This window comes from Arvicola amphibius, chromosome 1, assembly GCF_903992535.2.
Source record: "Arvicola amphibius chromosome 1, mArvAmp1.2, whole genome shotgun sequence".
NCBI classification, from domain to species: domain Eukaryota; kingdom Metazoa; phylum Chordata; class Mammalia; order Rodentia; family Cricetidae; genus Arvicola; species Arvicola amphibius.
Window position 1 is genome coordinate 100,235,139 of NC_052047.1, and position 15,505 is coordinate 100,250,643.

The following is a 15,505-nucleotide window of genomic DNA, read 5'->3' on the forward strand; positions in this document are numbered from 1 at the left end:
GCGTCCCTCCACGAGCCCCACGCCTGAACGTGCGTGCCGTGCGTGCTATGCGTGAGCGTGCGCGGGCGCGTCGGCCGGCGAGGGAGCAGCAAACGGCCGGCGGCGGGCGCCGCGCGGGGGGCGGGCGACGCGGAGGCGGCGGTGGCCATGGCCGAGGCATCGCCGCAGCCCGGACGGTACTTCTGCCACTGCTGTTCGGTGGAGATCGTGCCTCGCCTGCCGGTGAGGTCCAGACGGGAGGGCGGCGGGGCTGTGCGCGCGAGGCGGGCTAGAGGGGAGGCTGAGACCCGGTGGCGTGTGAGCAGCGTGGCGGGCAGGTCCGAGGCCCCAGGGCTGCGGCGGGGGTCTCTCGGGGGGACGTGTGGCGTTGGTCGGACTCCGCGGGAAGCTGAGCTCCGCGCCGGGGACGGTCGCCGAGCGCGTGGCCAGGACGCGGGGACGCGCAGCGCGGCCTCGAGCGCTGCTCCGGGCCTCGCAGCTGCGCCCAGAGGAGCTATAAATCGGACGCCGCAGTCTGGGGGGTCTGGGCTGGTCGCACCGGCACCCCACCTGGTTGTTACAGGCTTTGTGCTACTGCTTCAATGTGGCTTTGGCCAGCTGCATCCCCAGGGCCCCACCCGGGTGTCCCCAAGCCTCCTGCTGCTACCTGGTGGCTTTGGGTAGATGTATCCCGAGGACCCCACCAGAGTATCCCCAAGCTTCCTGGTTCTTCAAGGTGGTTTTAGGCATGTGTACCCCGAGGACCCTGCTTGGGTATCTTGGGGCCTCCTGCATCCTGTTCAAGGTAGTTTTGGCCAGGTGCCTCCCAGGGGTCTTGCAAGCCTGTTGAGAGTGATTGACTAGTTCTGTGTCTGGTATCAACCAGATCTCCCCTTTTCCCAGGTCTGTCTGTCCAAACCCTTGTGGGTAGCTCTTAGGTTCCCAGGGCAGCATCCTCCCAACACCCGCCACCCTCATCATCCCTTGTCTCATACCTAGGTTTGAGGCTTGCCCTCTTGAGGGTTCATCTCCCAGTACTTGAAGACTGCCGCCACCTTCCCAGGCCATGCATGGAGTCAGCTCCTGCTTTTTTGAGGAAAGGAAGCTTGGGTGGGCCCTTTGAAGGGGTACCTGGTCTGGTGTAAGTCACACTGCCATTGCTAAGGTGGTGGAGTGGTATCTGGATCATGCATAGGCAGTCCGGGTGAAGTGAGAGTTGGTGCAGTTTCTTCACGTCTCCCTGCACACTGCCCCTCTGGGTAGTGACAGTGGCTTTTTTTTCAGAATTCAGTTTGACCAGGCTAGGTGGCTCATGCTTTTAATCCTAGCACTAAGGAGGGGCAAGTGGAGTTCAGGCCAGCCTGGTCTACATAATGGATTCCAGGACAGCTAGGGTGACACCAGGAAACCCTGTCTAGAAAAAAGAAAATAAAACAACAGACTAAAGTAGGCTGAAGGGAGAATGGTGTCTGCAGTGGGCGTCTCCCTGATTGTGATTTCTGCTTCTCTGTCTGCTGAGCTTCATCCCTGTCCCTCCCAGCTCTGCCTGGACCTTTCCTGTTCTCAGTATTAAGGATGGGCCTGGACTGGGGGCTGTGCAGCCTCCTCACCATCCTTGTCAATTCTGGAAACTGAAGTGTGGTTCTTGGGTCTCTTTGCTAGGAGATGGCCTGACCCAGGTGCACACCTTGCTGTCACTTTTTCTTACTGGGGCCAGCACAGCTCCAGGTGCTGGCCCTGTGACTTTGACACAGAGGACCCTGACCTCTAATGCCACTGTGCCTGGCAAGGGCCCTCCTGTAAGTCCCAGTGACCTAGCATGGTCTTTGTTCTTACAGGGTTTGTAGGCCAGCCAGGAAGTGACAAGTGCTTAGACAGTGGCATGGGTGGTTTTTGTAGAGCATGCTGAAGGGGCTGGCGCAGGTCTGCATTCCAGGGTAGGCCACCCAGGAGAGGACCTGCCCCGTTCACAGCTGTAGTGACAGCTGCTGCTCTAGACTCCCACTTCCAGGGGTGGCACCTTCACAGACCCTGGGCTGCCCACTCCAGACAAGTGAGCAGCACCCCGTCTCCAGCGCAGAGGCTCTCAGCCTTCCTGACGCTGTGACCCTTTACTACAGCTCCTTGTGTGTAGTAACCCCAACCGTAAAATTATTTTCATTGCTACCTCATAACTGTTTGCTACTGTTAGGAATTGTAATCCAAATATCTGACACTCAGTGTCTGGTGTACTCTGAGAAAGGGCAGCTCAGCTCCCAGGGGTTATCCCAACCCACAGGTTGAGAACTGCTGCTCTGATGGGCAGTTTGTCTGTCGGTGCCCGTGGGGCTGTGACTGCCAGGCAGTGGCAGAGCTTCAGGGTGCTGGACGGATAGCTTGCTTGGTTGGGAACGTATCAGTAGGGAGCAGATGAGTTGGCTAGAGCCAGGGGCTGTGGGCAATATGTGCCCAGACTTGATCCTCTTCAGGGTGTGTTGATGGAGGCCATGTGACGTACAGGTGCAGACATGGGCTTTCCATGTGCAGACACCTGCAGCCCAGCTCCTCATTTTACCTGCTCACAGCCTCATGGGTCAAAGGAAGTAGATGAGGGCACCAGTGCCTGCTGCATGAGTGGAACACAATACCTAGCATGACGTGGAGCCTGGCCTGGGTTCTGGGCAGAACCACTCCTACATACAGAGCCCCAGGCACGGTGGGTGTGGTGGGAGACGGCATGGCCATGTGCTGGGTAAGGTGCTGCTGCATGGGCTTGTGAGACAGGTAGTGGCTAGCTGCATCTTCTGGGGATGTGGGACACGCATGTGCCCAAGGATGATGCTTCTACCCTAGGAGCCATGGCAGGGAACTGGGCCTGTGGCTCCCGTGCCTCACGCCCTGTCAGTTCTGAAGAGCAGTCTGCAGGCCAGTGATACTGCCCAGAGATGCTTGGGATCGGTCCCCTGCTTTCCCTATGGCACCTGAGCATAGGGCCCCCCATGTTCTGTGGCTATCCTATATCCTTGGGTCTCTATGGGGATCTTCTCTGGGCAGGCTGTCATTGGGACCATCAAGAGCAGAGTAACAGAACCAAGCAAGGCAGAATGGCTTCTGCTGGGTCCCCCTGGCACCAGATGCTATGAGGGGTGAGCGGGTGCCTACCTGAGAGACAGACATTGGCAGTGGATACAAGCCCCACCCTAACTGTCCCTCCTCTGAGCCAGTGAGAGGTGGCTGGGCATGGCAGTCGAGCAGAGGCCACCAGACCTGATGCTGTACTGTGTCAGGAGAGGTGATGGTGGTCAGACTTTGGCCCTGCTAGTAGTGTGCCACCCAGCTCTGATGAGGCTGCCCTGGGTCTGCTGACTGTCTCAGGTCAGCTGAGTTGTACTGGCTGGCTTCGCCCCTTCACATGTTCATGGCGGTGCATCCATCTGTGGAGGTGTGTCCACAGGGGGGGAGGTAAGCAGGCCTCCTATGTCACCTTCTCTGCCCACTCTACTCTTGTCGGACAGCTTGCAAGCTGCTTTTGGCTGGAGCAGGACGCAGTGTGGGCCGTGCTGTGTGAATCCCAGTGGTCAGGCCCAGGCCGTGCTTGTCTGGGATCCATTCTGTCAATGCCAGACCCATGGTCTGGGCTGCCTGCCTGCACCACTGCCTTCGCACTCGCCAGCTGTGGCCTTGGGCAGCACACTCTGCACTTGTTGAGACCTCCCGTGTGTGGTGTTCCCAGAGGTGGCTCAGCCTCTGGGTCTGTGGGTTCTGGCACCAGAAGCACAAATGCGGTTTACAGTTGGTCTCAGGAAGGCTTTTCCTTTTCCTCCTGCTGTGCCTACACGAGTCCCTAGCTGTCCAAGTCCACCTTTGTGAAGTGGAGAAGAAGACACCATAGGCCCTGTCCTTGTGGAGTGTACACTGTCTGCTATTCACCAGGATTGGGAGGTCACTGGAGGAATCCAGACTTGGGGAGACCTAGCAGGGTGCTAGAGTTGCTAAGGCTGTAGGAGGGGGCAGCTGTCTTTGTAGCCCTGTGCCCCTCGGGCGCAGGCTAGACAAAGCTGCCATATGCGGCTTGGGATGATGGATAGTCATACTGACCCCTGCTTTCCCCACAGGATTACATCTGCCCAAGGTGCGAGTCTGGCTTCATTGAGGAGCTTCCAGAAGAGACCAGGTAGTGATCAGGGCTGGGGGTGGGGGGCTACCATAATCTTGACGTTCTCTGACTTGAGGACCTCGGAGAAACTTGAACTGCAGTTGACAGGCGCTCTCTCCCCCCAGGAACACAGAAAACGGCTCTGCCCCCTCCACAGCCCCCACCGACCAGAACCGGCAGCCATTTGAGGTGAGTCAGGGTCCCTAGTTCCCAGGTCCTCCCCTGCCCCATACTTGATGGTGCTCTTCCTAGCCCTGACAGTTGTCTCCCATTCCTTCTCCCTTCGCTGTTGCGGTGTACGGCGGCCTCACTGCATCTTCCCCACAGAGTGTGGACCAGCACCTATTCACGCTGCCGCAGGGGTACAGCCAGTTTGCTTTTGGCATCTTCGACGATAGCTTTGAGATTCCCACGTTTCCTCCTGGGGCACAGGCCGATGATGGCAGGGACCCTGAGAGCCGTCGGGAGAGAGAGCACCAGTCTAGACATCGGTACGGAGCCCGGCAGCCCCGGGCTCGCCTTACTGCCCGGCGGGCCACTGGCCGGCATGAAGGTGTCCCCACGCTGGAAGGGTGAGTGGACGGGGTACTGGTAAGGGCCTCACGACCACAGTGCAGCCTAGAAACATGGGAGGCAAGCATACTCCACTGACCTGAGTCTCCAGGCTTCCATAAGGAAGTCATCTGGCCACCTGTCTCCTTAGACAGGACCCAGGGAGTCTGGGTCACCCACGGGACCTGAGTAGTGCATCCCCAGTCCCCTGTGGAAGAGAAGTAGGCTGGGGTCCGGGTCCTTGGGGCCATGCCCCATGGCTGCTGGCTATCAGGAGTCCCTGTAAAACGGTTTGCACCATTGGCTCCCTGCCATTGGGTAGAAGGGTGCCCACCTGTCATCCCAGTACTTGGGTGGTGGAGACGGAAAGACCACGCAGTGCAGGACTGGCTGCTCTGTCTCGTGAGGTGTGGTGCTGGCTGTTGTAGGCCCCTGTGACACCGTCTCTCCCACAGGATCATCCAGCAACTTGTGAATGGTATCATCTCCCCGGCCGCTGTACCCAGCCTGGGCCTTGGTCCCTGGTGAGTAGGGGACGGGTGCCTGGCCCCTCACACCCTGCGTCCCCTGACCCGGCCTCTCCCCCCCAGGGGCGTCCTGCACTCGAACCCAATGGACTACGCCTGGGGGGCCAACGGCCTGGACACCATCATCACACAGGTACAACCGGCCACTCAGAATCTGGGGGGGGGCTAGGAAGTCGGCCGGCCAGCCTGGTGAGGCAGATGGGTGCAGGCTCTGTAGTACCAGAGGCCCCTGCATCCCGCCCTCTGGTGTCAGCTCAGTGACCGGTCCCTTTCTCCCCTCCTCTTGAAGGATGCCTGCTGTCCTAGAAAGGACAGTGGCCTGTACTAAAGCTGTACACCTCAGACAGCTCTGAGGTTTAAGGGCCTGGTGTGTCCTGCTGGTTTGCAGCCTTGCAGAGCTGGGCAGGTGGAGACTCCTCGATCCCCACTGCCCTGCTGGGAACCCTGCCCCCTTCAGGTCACTGCTCCTTCTTGTCTTTCAGCTCCTCAATCAATTTGAGAACACCGGCCCCCCACCCGCAGACAAGGAGAAGATTCAGGCCCTCCCCACGGTCCCCGTCACAGAGGAACACGTGGGTATGCTCACAGGATGGTGGCCAGAGTCCTGGGTACCTCCCCTGCCACAGCATGCCTCTCACTGACCCGCTTCCTTTGCAGGCTCGGGGCTGGAGTGCCCCGTGTGCAAAGAGGACTATGCGCTGGGCGAGGTCGTGCGGCAGTTGCCCTGCAACCACCTGTTCCATGACAGCTGCATTGTGCCCTGGCTGGAGCAGGTGACTGCCCTACACTCTGAGGCGGCCCACAAAACCAGACACAGCTCTGACCTTAACCCTAGTCTGCTTGCCTGCCAATCAGAACCCTGTGCTCATCCTGACTGCAGCCCTAACTCTAGCCATAGCCTTCTTGGCTGCACTTCCTTCTGAGCCTGCCTCCCACTGTGACCTAAGGCTGACTTCACGCCAGCTCCGGCTGTACTCTGCCCCACACAGATCCAGAAACAGTTCCCGGGTAGAGTGTGCATAAGCAGTAAGCGCTGGTTTCAGTGCTGACTCGCACTGACTTTGTCCCTAACACAGACTCTGATTGTGAGCCAGACTGGTCATGAACCTGATGTTAACCTTGGCCCTGACCCCAGGCCCTGCTCCTCCTCCTCTTAACTCCTTCCTCCTCTGTCCTCTCAAGCACGACAGCTGCCCAGTCTGCCGCAAGAGCCTCACCGGACAGAACACGGCCACCAATCCCCCAGGCCTGACAGGGGTGGGCTTCTCGTCATCCTCGTCTTCATCCTCGTCCAGCTCGCCCAGCAACGAGAACGCCACAAGCAACTCCTGAGTCCCACCTGGCCACCCACCCCCGGGGCTCGGTCATCCCACCCGCCCCAGGTGCCCTAGCACCGCCGTGACCATGGACTAGAGGTGCTGCCCCATGGTGGCCAGGAGAACCTGGCGGGCCCCAGGCTGCGACAGGCGTGGACTTGGCCGTGGCTGCTCCTGTTTGGAGGCACGCACGTGGGCCCCATGTCCCCAGCAGGCGCCTTCAGTCCGTCTTTAACCTCACCCTCAAATGTTCAACGGCAGAAGGGTTTTTATGATTTTAAATTATTACTGCTTTGAAATAAATGGACATTTGAGCCACGTGCGGCCATGCATGATCTGTGGAGAGTCGGCAGGACTGTCGCCAGGCCCAGCCTACCACATGCCCTGGGAGGCCGGGCCCAGCACCGGCCAGCACCGACCTCGGGACCACAAGGGTGACCAGCAGACCCAGGAACAAACTGCTCCAGCAGACTTTTTTTTTTTTTTAAAGGGAAATGTGTGTTATCTGGAAAGCTATTTAAAATACACCTCCTCAAAAAGCAGAGCCCATGATTTGGCGTCTTCCTTCAGCCAGGGTATCCATGACTGCCAAGTGGGGCAGCTCACAGGGTGGGTTTGTGCTTCTGGCAAAGGCCAGAAGGTACCCAGGCTTTGGCAGTATTCAGCAGAAGGCATTTTGAACTCCTGCCTTCAGGGCTGCTTGGAGTGGAAGCCATGTGTTGCAAGCCCTGCGTGTGGGTGACTGCGTGGTAGGGCCTGTGACCAGTCTCGCGCACACACCACTTTCCTGGACTCGCAGCATGGATAAGCTCTCCTAATGCCACGCCAGCATTGCTGTGGGTGAGCAGGCCCGCAGCTCTGTTCCTGAGATCCCGTGAAGAGCCCAGAGCAGTCGCTGATGTCAGCACCGGTACGAGCTGCCCATCCTGTCCTCAGAGCCCAGAGGAGCATGAGTCCTCCAGCCCTGGCGCTGCGGCGGTGTCATTCTAGTCTATCGTCTGGGGCACAAGTCTTGGCTTCCTCAGGTTGGTGCTTAAATGACAAAGCTGCCAGCCATATCCCACCCTGATGGCCTGGTAGCAGAAAGGATCCCAGCCATGGGTACCATGCAGACTGCCATTCCCTGGAGGTGCTGGCACTGTACCCTTGGCCATCCCTGTTAGCATGGTGCGTGCATCCTGCCTCTGACGAGCAAACATGCTCACTTAAGGCTTAAGACATTTATTGTTGATGGTTCTGGGACAGAAGCTGACACTGGTGTCCTCAGTCTCTCCCAGGGACTTGAGGGAACACAGACTGTGAACCCATCTAGTGTCTAGAGGCCCCATGTCAGCCCTCCATAGTGGCGCATGCCTTTAATTGCTACAGAGGCAGGCAGATATCTGTGAGTTTGAGGCCAGCCTGGTCCACAGAGCAACTTCCAGGACAGCCAGGGATATGTAGATACTCTGTCTCAAAAAAAAAAGTGTGTGTGTGTGTGTGTGTGTGTGTGTGTGTGTGTGTGTGATCTTGGGTGTATGGGAAGCAGGGTATGTGCACATGAGTGCAGGTACCTGCAGAGGTCAGAAAAGAGTTGGATCTCTGGAGTGGGGCATACAGGTGATTGTGAGCAACCTCGTGTGGGAGAACTAAGCTTAGTCCCCCTGGAAGAGCAAGAAATGCTCTTAGCTCCGATCCCCTACTCTAACCACATGGGACGATAGGTGTGCCTTGCTGTTACCACCAACCTGGGCCATGCCCTCTACAGCCTGTCCACCCTCCCTGGCCCTTAGCCACCTGGTGTGTCCCACCTCCAAACTAGATGTGTGGAAACTGCCAGTTTTGTGTATCCCCTGAGAGTTGGCCTGCCCTATAGGGCCCCTGCCATATCTCCATGCCTGGCAGCCAGCAGACACCCATGTAGGTCCAGGCTCTCTAGCCTGGGCCCTTCCTGCCCAACTCCAGGTCTTCCAGCCTCCTCTGCCATGCATGCTTCCTTAACCAGCAAGCCCTTCAAGACGAGACCATCACTGGCAGGAAGTGTGTGGACAGTTGGTGTCGCCATGTCTGTCCACCTTGCCGGGGAATGCCCTGGCCGTCCAGTGCCAGGAACATAGGGCGACCGTGGTGCCGCCAGCGTCGTGAGGCGTATGTGTTGTAGCCGTTCTCCTCAATGCGTTCTCGGAACCTACAGTCCACAGAGTAGACCCGCTGCAGTGCGGGCATGTGAGGCTGGCTGGCTGCCCCACCAGCCACCACCACCCCCTGGGTACTGCCCATAACTCACCGACCCATAGAGGTGGCCTCTGCGATTCATGGCCACGTAGAAGCCTGAGTACACAGCCTTGATCACCACGGTGCCCACATGGACAGAGCGGATCTCAACAATGCCTAGGAGATGAGATGGAACAGTCAGACAGTGCCCATGTGGACAGAGCAGATCTCAACAATGCCTGGGAGACGGGGTGGAACAGTCAGACAGTGCCCACGTGGACAGAGCGGATCTCAACAATGCCTGGGAGACGGGTGGAACAGTCAGGCAGTAGCCACACTGGGCTTCCCATCACCACTGTCTCCAACCCCAGCTGGCGTGGACCGTGAAGACCAGGACTCCACCCTGGATGGAGGAGTCCGTCCACAGCCACCAGGAGCTAACCAGAAGAGACCTCGGGAACCAGGACACCAGCTGCCTACACAACCCTGGGTCAGGGTGCCAGCTGTACCCACTTCCAGAAGAGAAACTGAGGGCCAGAATTGAAAGAGCCAGCCTTGGACTTCTGTCTGTTCAGTCCTGTGAGTGGCCCTGGCAAGCCCTACGTGTCTGAGCTGCAGCTTCCTCCAGGAACCCATTCAGGGAGATGAACCCACCACAGGCCTCCAGGCCCTCTCCAGAAGCTTGAGGTCCCATGCTGGGGATATCAGCCACATCACTGTGTCCCTGTCCCTTCGGGAATGAGTGTATTTTCTCCACCGCAGGGAAGACCCATCACAATGGGCCATCTTGGTTAGCATTGCATCCTCTTGGCCAGCATCACATAGTAACTCACAAGCCCGTCACCTACCACCTATAGATAGGATCTAAATCTCAGAAGTACTAAAGGGCCCAGGTCACTCAGCTGGGCCTCTTCCCCAGCCTGGGGCCACCCCACCTGACTGTGCTGCCACAGATGGACCTGCCCAGCCAGTCCCCTGTCATAGCCCTCGTCCTGTGTGGCCTAATGAGTGCCTTGGAACCCAGATGAAAGCCACTGGGATGGGCAGTGCTCTGTCACCTGCCCAGGGCTGAGCTCAAATCCTCCCAGGAACTCCTACCAGACTTTAGCACCAGGGGAGCTAGCTGTGGCCTCCCCATCACCGGTGGCCTTTCCTTTTCCTACATAGATGCTGCAAACACTATCAAAGGCCTTTCGGATGTAAGGCAGGGTTCCGTCCCGACCCAGCTCCATTTCTTGTGCAGGACCTTGAGATCAGGGCATCCATCTTACCTCACTTGCCAAATAGGGGTGTCTGGAACAGAATGAGCCTCAATTCAGGCAGGTCTCAGTTCCAGGAGCGGGATTCCTGTCTTATGGTCCCACTGGGCATGCACAGCTCCTATGGGCAGTCTTAGTTTGACCCTGTATGTAGCCCAGGCGCTGGCCTCTGCCTCGCCTGGGAGCCCACAGGAGGTATGCCCATCTCGCCCTGCCGCCCCATCACTCACTGTCCTGGCCATGCCGCCAGCGCGTCCCCTCCACCCGGCCACCGGGGTCCACTCGCAGGAAGAAGTGGGTGGAGGAGAAGAGGCGTCGCCAGCGCACGTCGCCCTCCAGATGCGGGTACCCGTCCGGGACACCCGTTGCCCGAGCCAGCAGCAGCCAGGCCAAGCCCAGCCAGAGGCGGCGGCGCATCCCGACCTGTGCCCGCCCGCGCGCGGTGGCCCAGCTGCACAGTCAGGGGCGGGGCTAGGTCCGCGATTGTCCAATGGGCGTGGGGGGGCGGGGACACCGACCTGGGCGACACACACATACACACTGGAGTGTGTGTCCTGCAGGCGGGTCCGCTGTCACTCCGGGGTGCAGATGGAGAGGGAGACACAAGAACAATTTCGCAGAGGAACAGAAATTGAAGACAGAGGGCCTGGATATGGAGAGAAACAGAAACCAGAGACAGGAGAAAGGAATCACAAGGAAACGGACAAAAGACAGTGCTAGGAGACAGAGAGAGACTGTATAAAAGATGGGCACGTGACAACAAAGTAAACCAGAAGATTTCAGAAGGTGTCAGTCTGGCCAGCTGGGCTGAGCATGCACAGGACATCCCAGAGATTCTGAGGCTCCCCGTCCGGAGGGACTGTGCCATGGAAGAATGGGCAGGGAAGGGATGGGATGGATGGAGGGCAGCGTGACAGATGCGGGAACCTCTGTTTGAGCAGGAGGGACAGACAGGTATGTCACCACCAGCTTAGGGGCATTGAGAACAAGAGGACAGCGTCTGGGTAGCAGAATTAGGGCAGTGCGTCCACCCTCACACCTGCTCCTCATTGCAGCCACACCCATTCCCAGGAGACACCCATGGCGTCCATGGTCACCCACACCTTCTGCCAGTAGCCAGTGTCTCTGACGGTGGGTGCAATGACCTGCAGATGCAGCCTAGAGTCACTGGTGTTGGGGAACCTTGAACCTCAATGCCAGTTCCCTCCCCCTGGCCCCAGGCAGCACCTTTAAATAGCACCAGGGTGAGGTTCACTGACAAGTTTGCCTTTTGGGGAGTCCTCTGGAAAGACAACCAGTCCGTCAGGATGCCAGGATGCCTTCTTGGTGGCTCAGTAGATCCCATCTCTTACTGGACCTGCGCAGGTCACACTGTGGGGTGGTGCCAAGGATAAGATGGATTGGCATGTCCCATGCTTGGGCTCATCAGAGGCTCTCACTGCACACATAGAGCACAAGGCCCTGTGACCCCTTCCTGATCACCCACACCTGTGTGCTTTCTCTGTGAGGCAGGTAGGCGAGGGGGTGTCTGTCTGGGAGGTACACTGAGAAAGTCTAGACACAATGCTGGGCAAGCAATGGAGCACACAGCAGCAAATGCCACTTGTGACTTTTGTTCCGTGACTGAAATTCTAAGCTTCTGGGGTGAACACCTCGCAGCCCCTAGACACGCCCCTGGACATTTTTAGATTCCCTGTGTGAGAGACCGAGACGCACGCCTGGGAGGTGTCTGACTTGGTTTAATTTAAGAATAGCTCATTGAGATGTAATTTGCATACCACATAAATCACTCATTTAAAGTATAAACTGAGTCATTAGTGCATGAGTGCCTGCAGCTCTCACCTGTCACACTCTGGAGTGTGCTGCCATCCCCACGAGAGTCACCTGACTTTACTGGCCTCCAGGACTCGCAAGTCTGGCCATTTCCTGTCGTGGAGACCCACACTGTATGGCCTTCTGGGTCTGGCTCTCTCACTGAATGCCTTCCAGGCTGTGTCATGGGTGGGAACCTCACTCCTGTTCATGGCTGAGTAACATTCCAAGACAGTGATGGCCCATACTGTGTGTCGCCTGTCTGTTGAGACTGGGTTATCTCTGCATTCCAGGTACTGTGTGTATTTTAAGTTTTGGTGTGGATGTGGGTCTTTATTTCTTTCGGGCACATACTTAGGAGGGGGAATCTCTGGGTCATGTGGTAACTGTATTTAATTAATTTTGTTTGTTGTCTCAGTCTGGCTTTTAACTCAAAATGCTTTTCCTTCAGCCTCCTGAGTGCTGGGATGGCGGAACGCACCCCTCACAGTCTGTCCTTCTTTCTTCTTTTTCTTTTCCCAAAACAGAGTGTCTCTGTGGTGCTGGTCGTCCTGGAGCTCACTCCAGACCAGGCTGGCCTGGAACTCACAGATCCGCTGGGCTTAAAGGCTGTGCCACCATCGCCCGGCTCTTTCTTGGTTTTTCAATGTTGGATTACCTTTTATCTGTCTAAGAGGTGATGGTACATGTACCACAGCTCAAACACAGAGGCCAGAAGAAAGAGAATCTCCTGAAATCACTTCTTTACTTCTGCTGTGGGGCTAGAGGGTCAGGGCGGAATCTCACTCTAGAGTCAGCTCGGGTTAGCCTTGAACTCAGCTTGTGGAGTGCTCTAAGTACTAGGATGACAGGCAGGAGCCAATACTCTTGGCAGAAAACTAGGAGGAATCTTTTCTTGGAGGATACTAGGGACTGAACCCAGGTCTTTTCCACATGCTAGGCTCTATCCCTAAGACCTTCATCCCTGACCACGCCCCCAGTCCCTCACTGGGGAATTCTAGGCAGAGGTTCTAGCTATAAGCCACAGCCCCAAACCTGTATTTAGTTTCTTTTTAACATAAGATCTCAATAAGCCATGAGGCTATCCTCAAACTCTCCATCTTCCTGAATATCTGAGATCAGGCCATACTTCAAAATTCTTAGGCTTCATAAGAAAACTTGAAAAAAAAAGAAAACTTGACCTCAAGTTCAGATTAGTAACTTTCCTATCCATTAACATGTTGACGGGTGACTATAGTGGAGACAGGACAACCTATATCACTGACCATAAATCACAGTTTGGCGGGGGTGGGGTGGGGTGGGGTGGGGACTAAGGCTGTGATTCAGAGCCCTTGCTGCCCAGGGAGGGTCGTGGTCACGGTGGAGCCCCGCCTAGAATCTCCCAGTGAGGGGGTTAGGGGCGTGGTCAGGGTGGGGCCCCGCCTAAAATCTCCAAGAGAGGGACTTGGGTGTTGCTCAGCAGGAGCATCCTTCTCTAGAATCTGTTGACTAAGAACAAACTGAAAACTCTGAGGTGGAAAGTCTGGTGCCTCAGCAAATCAGAGAGGAACCTGAATAATAAGGGACGGGAAGAATCTGAGTCCCCGAGTCTTCCAGCCCACAAAGATGTCAGTAGCTGTGGGCATCTTGGGGTTAAAGGTCCTGCTGCTTCATACCTGGGGACCAGGAAGGTGACCCCAGGAAGAAGTCAGGGTTGAGGTCACCATGCTCTGGGTATCCTGGGGAATGAGCTGAGCTACAACCAGGAGGGCAATACTCAGTGCTAAAACTGTTGTTAGCTTGTGGTATTAGCAAGGCCAGGCATGCTTGGGTACCGTGGAACATGTAGTAGAGGAGGGGCCATGGGTTTCGTTCTCAACTCGAGGGCAGGTGGCAACTTCAGTTTAAGCAGAGGCCTCTCCAGTGGCTCCGACACTCTGCTCATGCCTTGGGGCCTTGGCGTTGGCTGGCATTCCCCTTCCATCCCTCTTGTCACATGACATCTGTCCTAGCTCAGGCTGATCCTCTGAGCCTTACGTGGGCATGCTTCTAGATTTGACTGCGTGCCACACCTAAGTGGACTGATGACCTGGTGGCTATAGCCAAAGGGATGGAGAAGCTGGGATTGTCACTTCTGTGTCTAGCTCACTCTTTCCCTTTGAGACAGGGTTTCTCTGTGTAGCCACCGTGGCTGCCCTGGAACTCAGAGGTCTGCCTCTTCTGCCTCCCAAGTGCTGGTTTAGCTCACTCCTCTTGCTCTGATCCTGTCTGTGGAGGTAAACTGTGGCTATAATAAGGGGAAATATGAGACCTGGGTTTTCTCACATATCTATCTGAGATCCATTCTCTGCATGTATGGGCCCCTTGATGGTTGTCTCTGAACCTTCACAACTGAGGGATAAAGGCTGAGAAGAAGACTCAATCTCTGTTCCTCTCCCTTTCTCTGAATAATTAATTAATTATTTTTTTATGTGCATTGGTTTTTTTTTTTAACCTGTATTTATCTCTGTGAGGATGTCAGGTTCCCTGAAACTGGAGTTATGGTCAGTTGTGAGCTGCCATGTGGGTGCTGGGAAATGAAGCTGAGTCCTCTGGAAGAGCAGCCAGTGTTCCAATCACCCATCCACCGATCCAGCACCAAAGAGACCTTTTCTTTCTTTCTTTTAGCTTTTCAAGACAAGATTTCCCTGTGTAGCCTTGGCTGCCCTGGAACTTGCTCTGTAGTCTAGGATGACTCAAACTCAAGAGATCCGCCTACCTCTGCCCCCAAGTGCTAGGGTTATAGAGTCTTGGCAGTGAAAAGGGGGAAATAAGCTTCTTGTCATCTCAGGAGGATAGTGTGCTTTTAATTTACGTCCAGACCAGCCTGGAAAATTTAGCAAGACTCTGTTTCTAAAATGCTGGGGCATGGTGGTGAATACCTGTCATCCCAGCACTCCTAAATCCTAAATTAGAGGCAGGAGGATCAGATATTCAAGGTCATCTTTGATTACATAGGAAGTTTGAAGCAAACCTGTGGTGCATGAGAAAAAATATACATGGTTGGGGGTCTGAAAGACCTGGATAAATCCAGACCCCCCTAGCAGGAAAAAATAGAGCCAAAAATCTAAGCAGGGAGAGAAGAATCAGAAATCTAGGATTAGCCGGTTCAGTTTCAGGAACTAGCTGAAGATAAAGTTAGATTGTAATCTTGAGAATAATCTTGAGAAACAGGGAGTTACCCCTCGTGATCATCACTGGTATTTTCGGAATTTTCTGTGACGCCCTCCCTACCCCCTTCGGATCACTGGGCTGTGGTTTCTTCCCTTAAAAACCCCTTCTCGGGGGCTGGAGAGATGGCTCAGAGGTTAAGAGCATTGCCTGCTCTTCCAAAGGTCCAGAGTTCAATTCCCAGCAACCACATGGTGGCTCACAACCATCTGTAAAGGGGTCTGGTGTCCTCTTCTGGCCTGCAGGCATACACACAGACAGAATACTGTGTACATAATAAATATTTAAAAAAACTCTTCTCCTGGTCACTCGGGGGTCTAACTCCTCCCCTGCGTGGGTTATGAGTCTTGGCCCCAGTGCACATATCAAATAAATCTCATGCGATTGCAGCAAGGACGGTCTCTTGTGAGTTACGGGGGGGTCGTGTTATCCCGAGACTTGAGTGAGAGTCTCTCCACACTGGGGGTCTTTCAGGTCCAGGGAATTGGGGTCAGCTGTGGCTCAGAGAGCAGAGCGCTTGCTTAGAGTTCACAGAGCAGCACC

General features: G+C 55.9%; 2 protein-coding genes across 7 annotated transcripts; one reads left to right on the forward strand and one right to left on the reverse strand.

The window, feature by feature from the left end:
- Positions 1 to 70: 70 nt before the first annotated feature.
- Positions 71 to 6,827, forward strand: Rnf126 (ring finger protein 126). 5 transcript variants are annotated; one of them, XM_038313997.2, is made up of 9 exons: positions 71 to 222; positions 4,074 to 4,132; positions 4,240 to 4,303; positions 4,376 to 4,686; positions 5,122 to 5,190; positions 5,257 to 5,326; positions 5,676 to 5,769; positions 5,851 to 5,966; positions 6,376 to 6,827. In XM_038313997.2, the coding sequence occupies exons 1-9, from the start codon at positions 148 to 150 to the stop codon at positions 6,523 to 6,525; spliced, it is 1,008 nt and encodes a 335-aa protein (XP_038169925.1). In that variant the 5' UTR covers positions 71 to 147; the 3' UTR covers positions 6,526 to 6,827. The 5 variants fall into 5 exon arrangements, with proteins under 5 accessions (XP_038169925.1, XP_038169946.1, XP_038169936.1 ...); XM_038314018.2 differs by having other exon boundaries at positions 5,676 to 5,765; XM_038314008.2 differs by having other exon boundaries at positions 4,442 to 4,686.
- Positions 6,828 to 8,501: 1,674 nt separating this feature from the next.
- On the reverse strand, positions 8,502 to 10,378 carry Fgf22 (fibroblast growth factor 22). 2 transcript variants are annotated; one of them, XM_038314089.1, is made up of 3 exons: positions 10,192 to 10,378; positions 8,776 to 8,879; positions 8,502 to 8,699 (listed from the first exon to the last, which is right to left on the reverse strand). In XM_038314089.1, exons 1-3 carry the CDS (start codon positions 10,376 to 10,378, stop codon positions 8,502 to 8,504), a joined length of 489 nt encoding a protein of 162 aa, XP_038170017.1. The 2 variants fall into 2 exon arrangements, with proteins under 2 accessions (XP_038170017.1, XP_038170026.1); XM_038314098.1 differs by having other exon boundaries at positions 8,659 to 8,676.
- Positions 10,379 to 15,505: the final 5,127 nt, after the last annotated feature.

Bases quoted from the DNA above. Each gene is read 5' to 3' on its own strand.
- Fgf22 (XM_038314089.1), bottom strand. From the start codon at position 10,378: ATGCGCCGCCGCCTCTGGCTGGGCTTGGCCTGGCTGCTGCTGGCTCGG. The intron at 8,880-10,191 runs GTGAGTGATGGG...CTCATCTCCTAG, and splicing joins CTGGCGGCATGGCCAGGACA to GCATTGTTGAGATCCGCTCT. The intron at 8,700-8,775 runs GTGAGTTATGGG...CCCGCACTGCAG, and splicing joins GAGGCCACCTCTATGGGTCG to CGGGTCTACTCTGTGGACTG.
- Rnf126 (XM_038313997.2), top strand. From the start codon at position 148: ATGGCCGAGGCATCGCCGCAGCCCGGACGGTACTTCTGCCACTGCTGT. The intron at 4,687-5,121 runs GTGAGTGGACGG...TCTCTCCCACAG, and splicing joins GGTGTCCCCACGCTGGAAGG to GATCATCCAGCAACTTGTGA. The intron at 5,770-5,850 runs GTATGCTCACAG...CTTCCTTTGCAG, and splicing joins CGTCACAGAGGAACACGTGG to GCTCGGGGCTGGAGTGCCCC.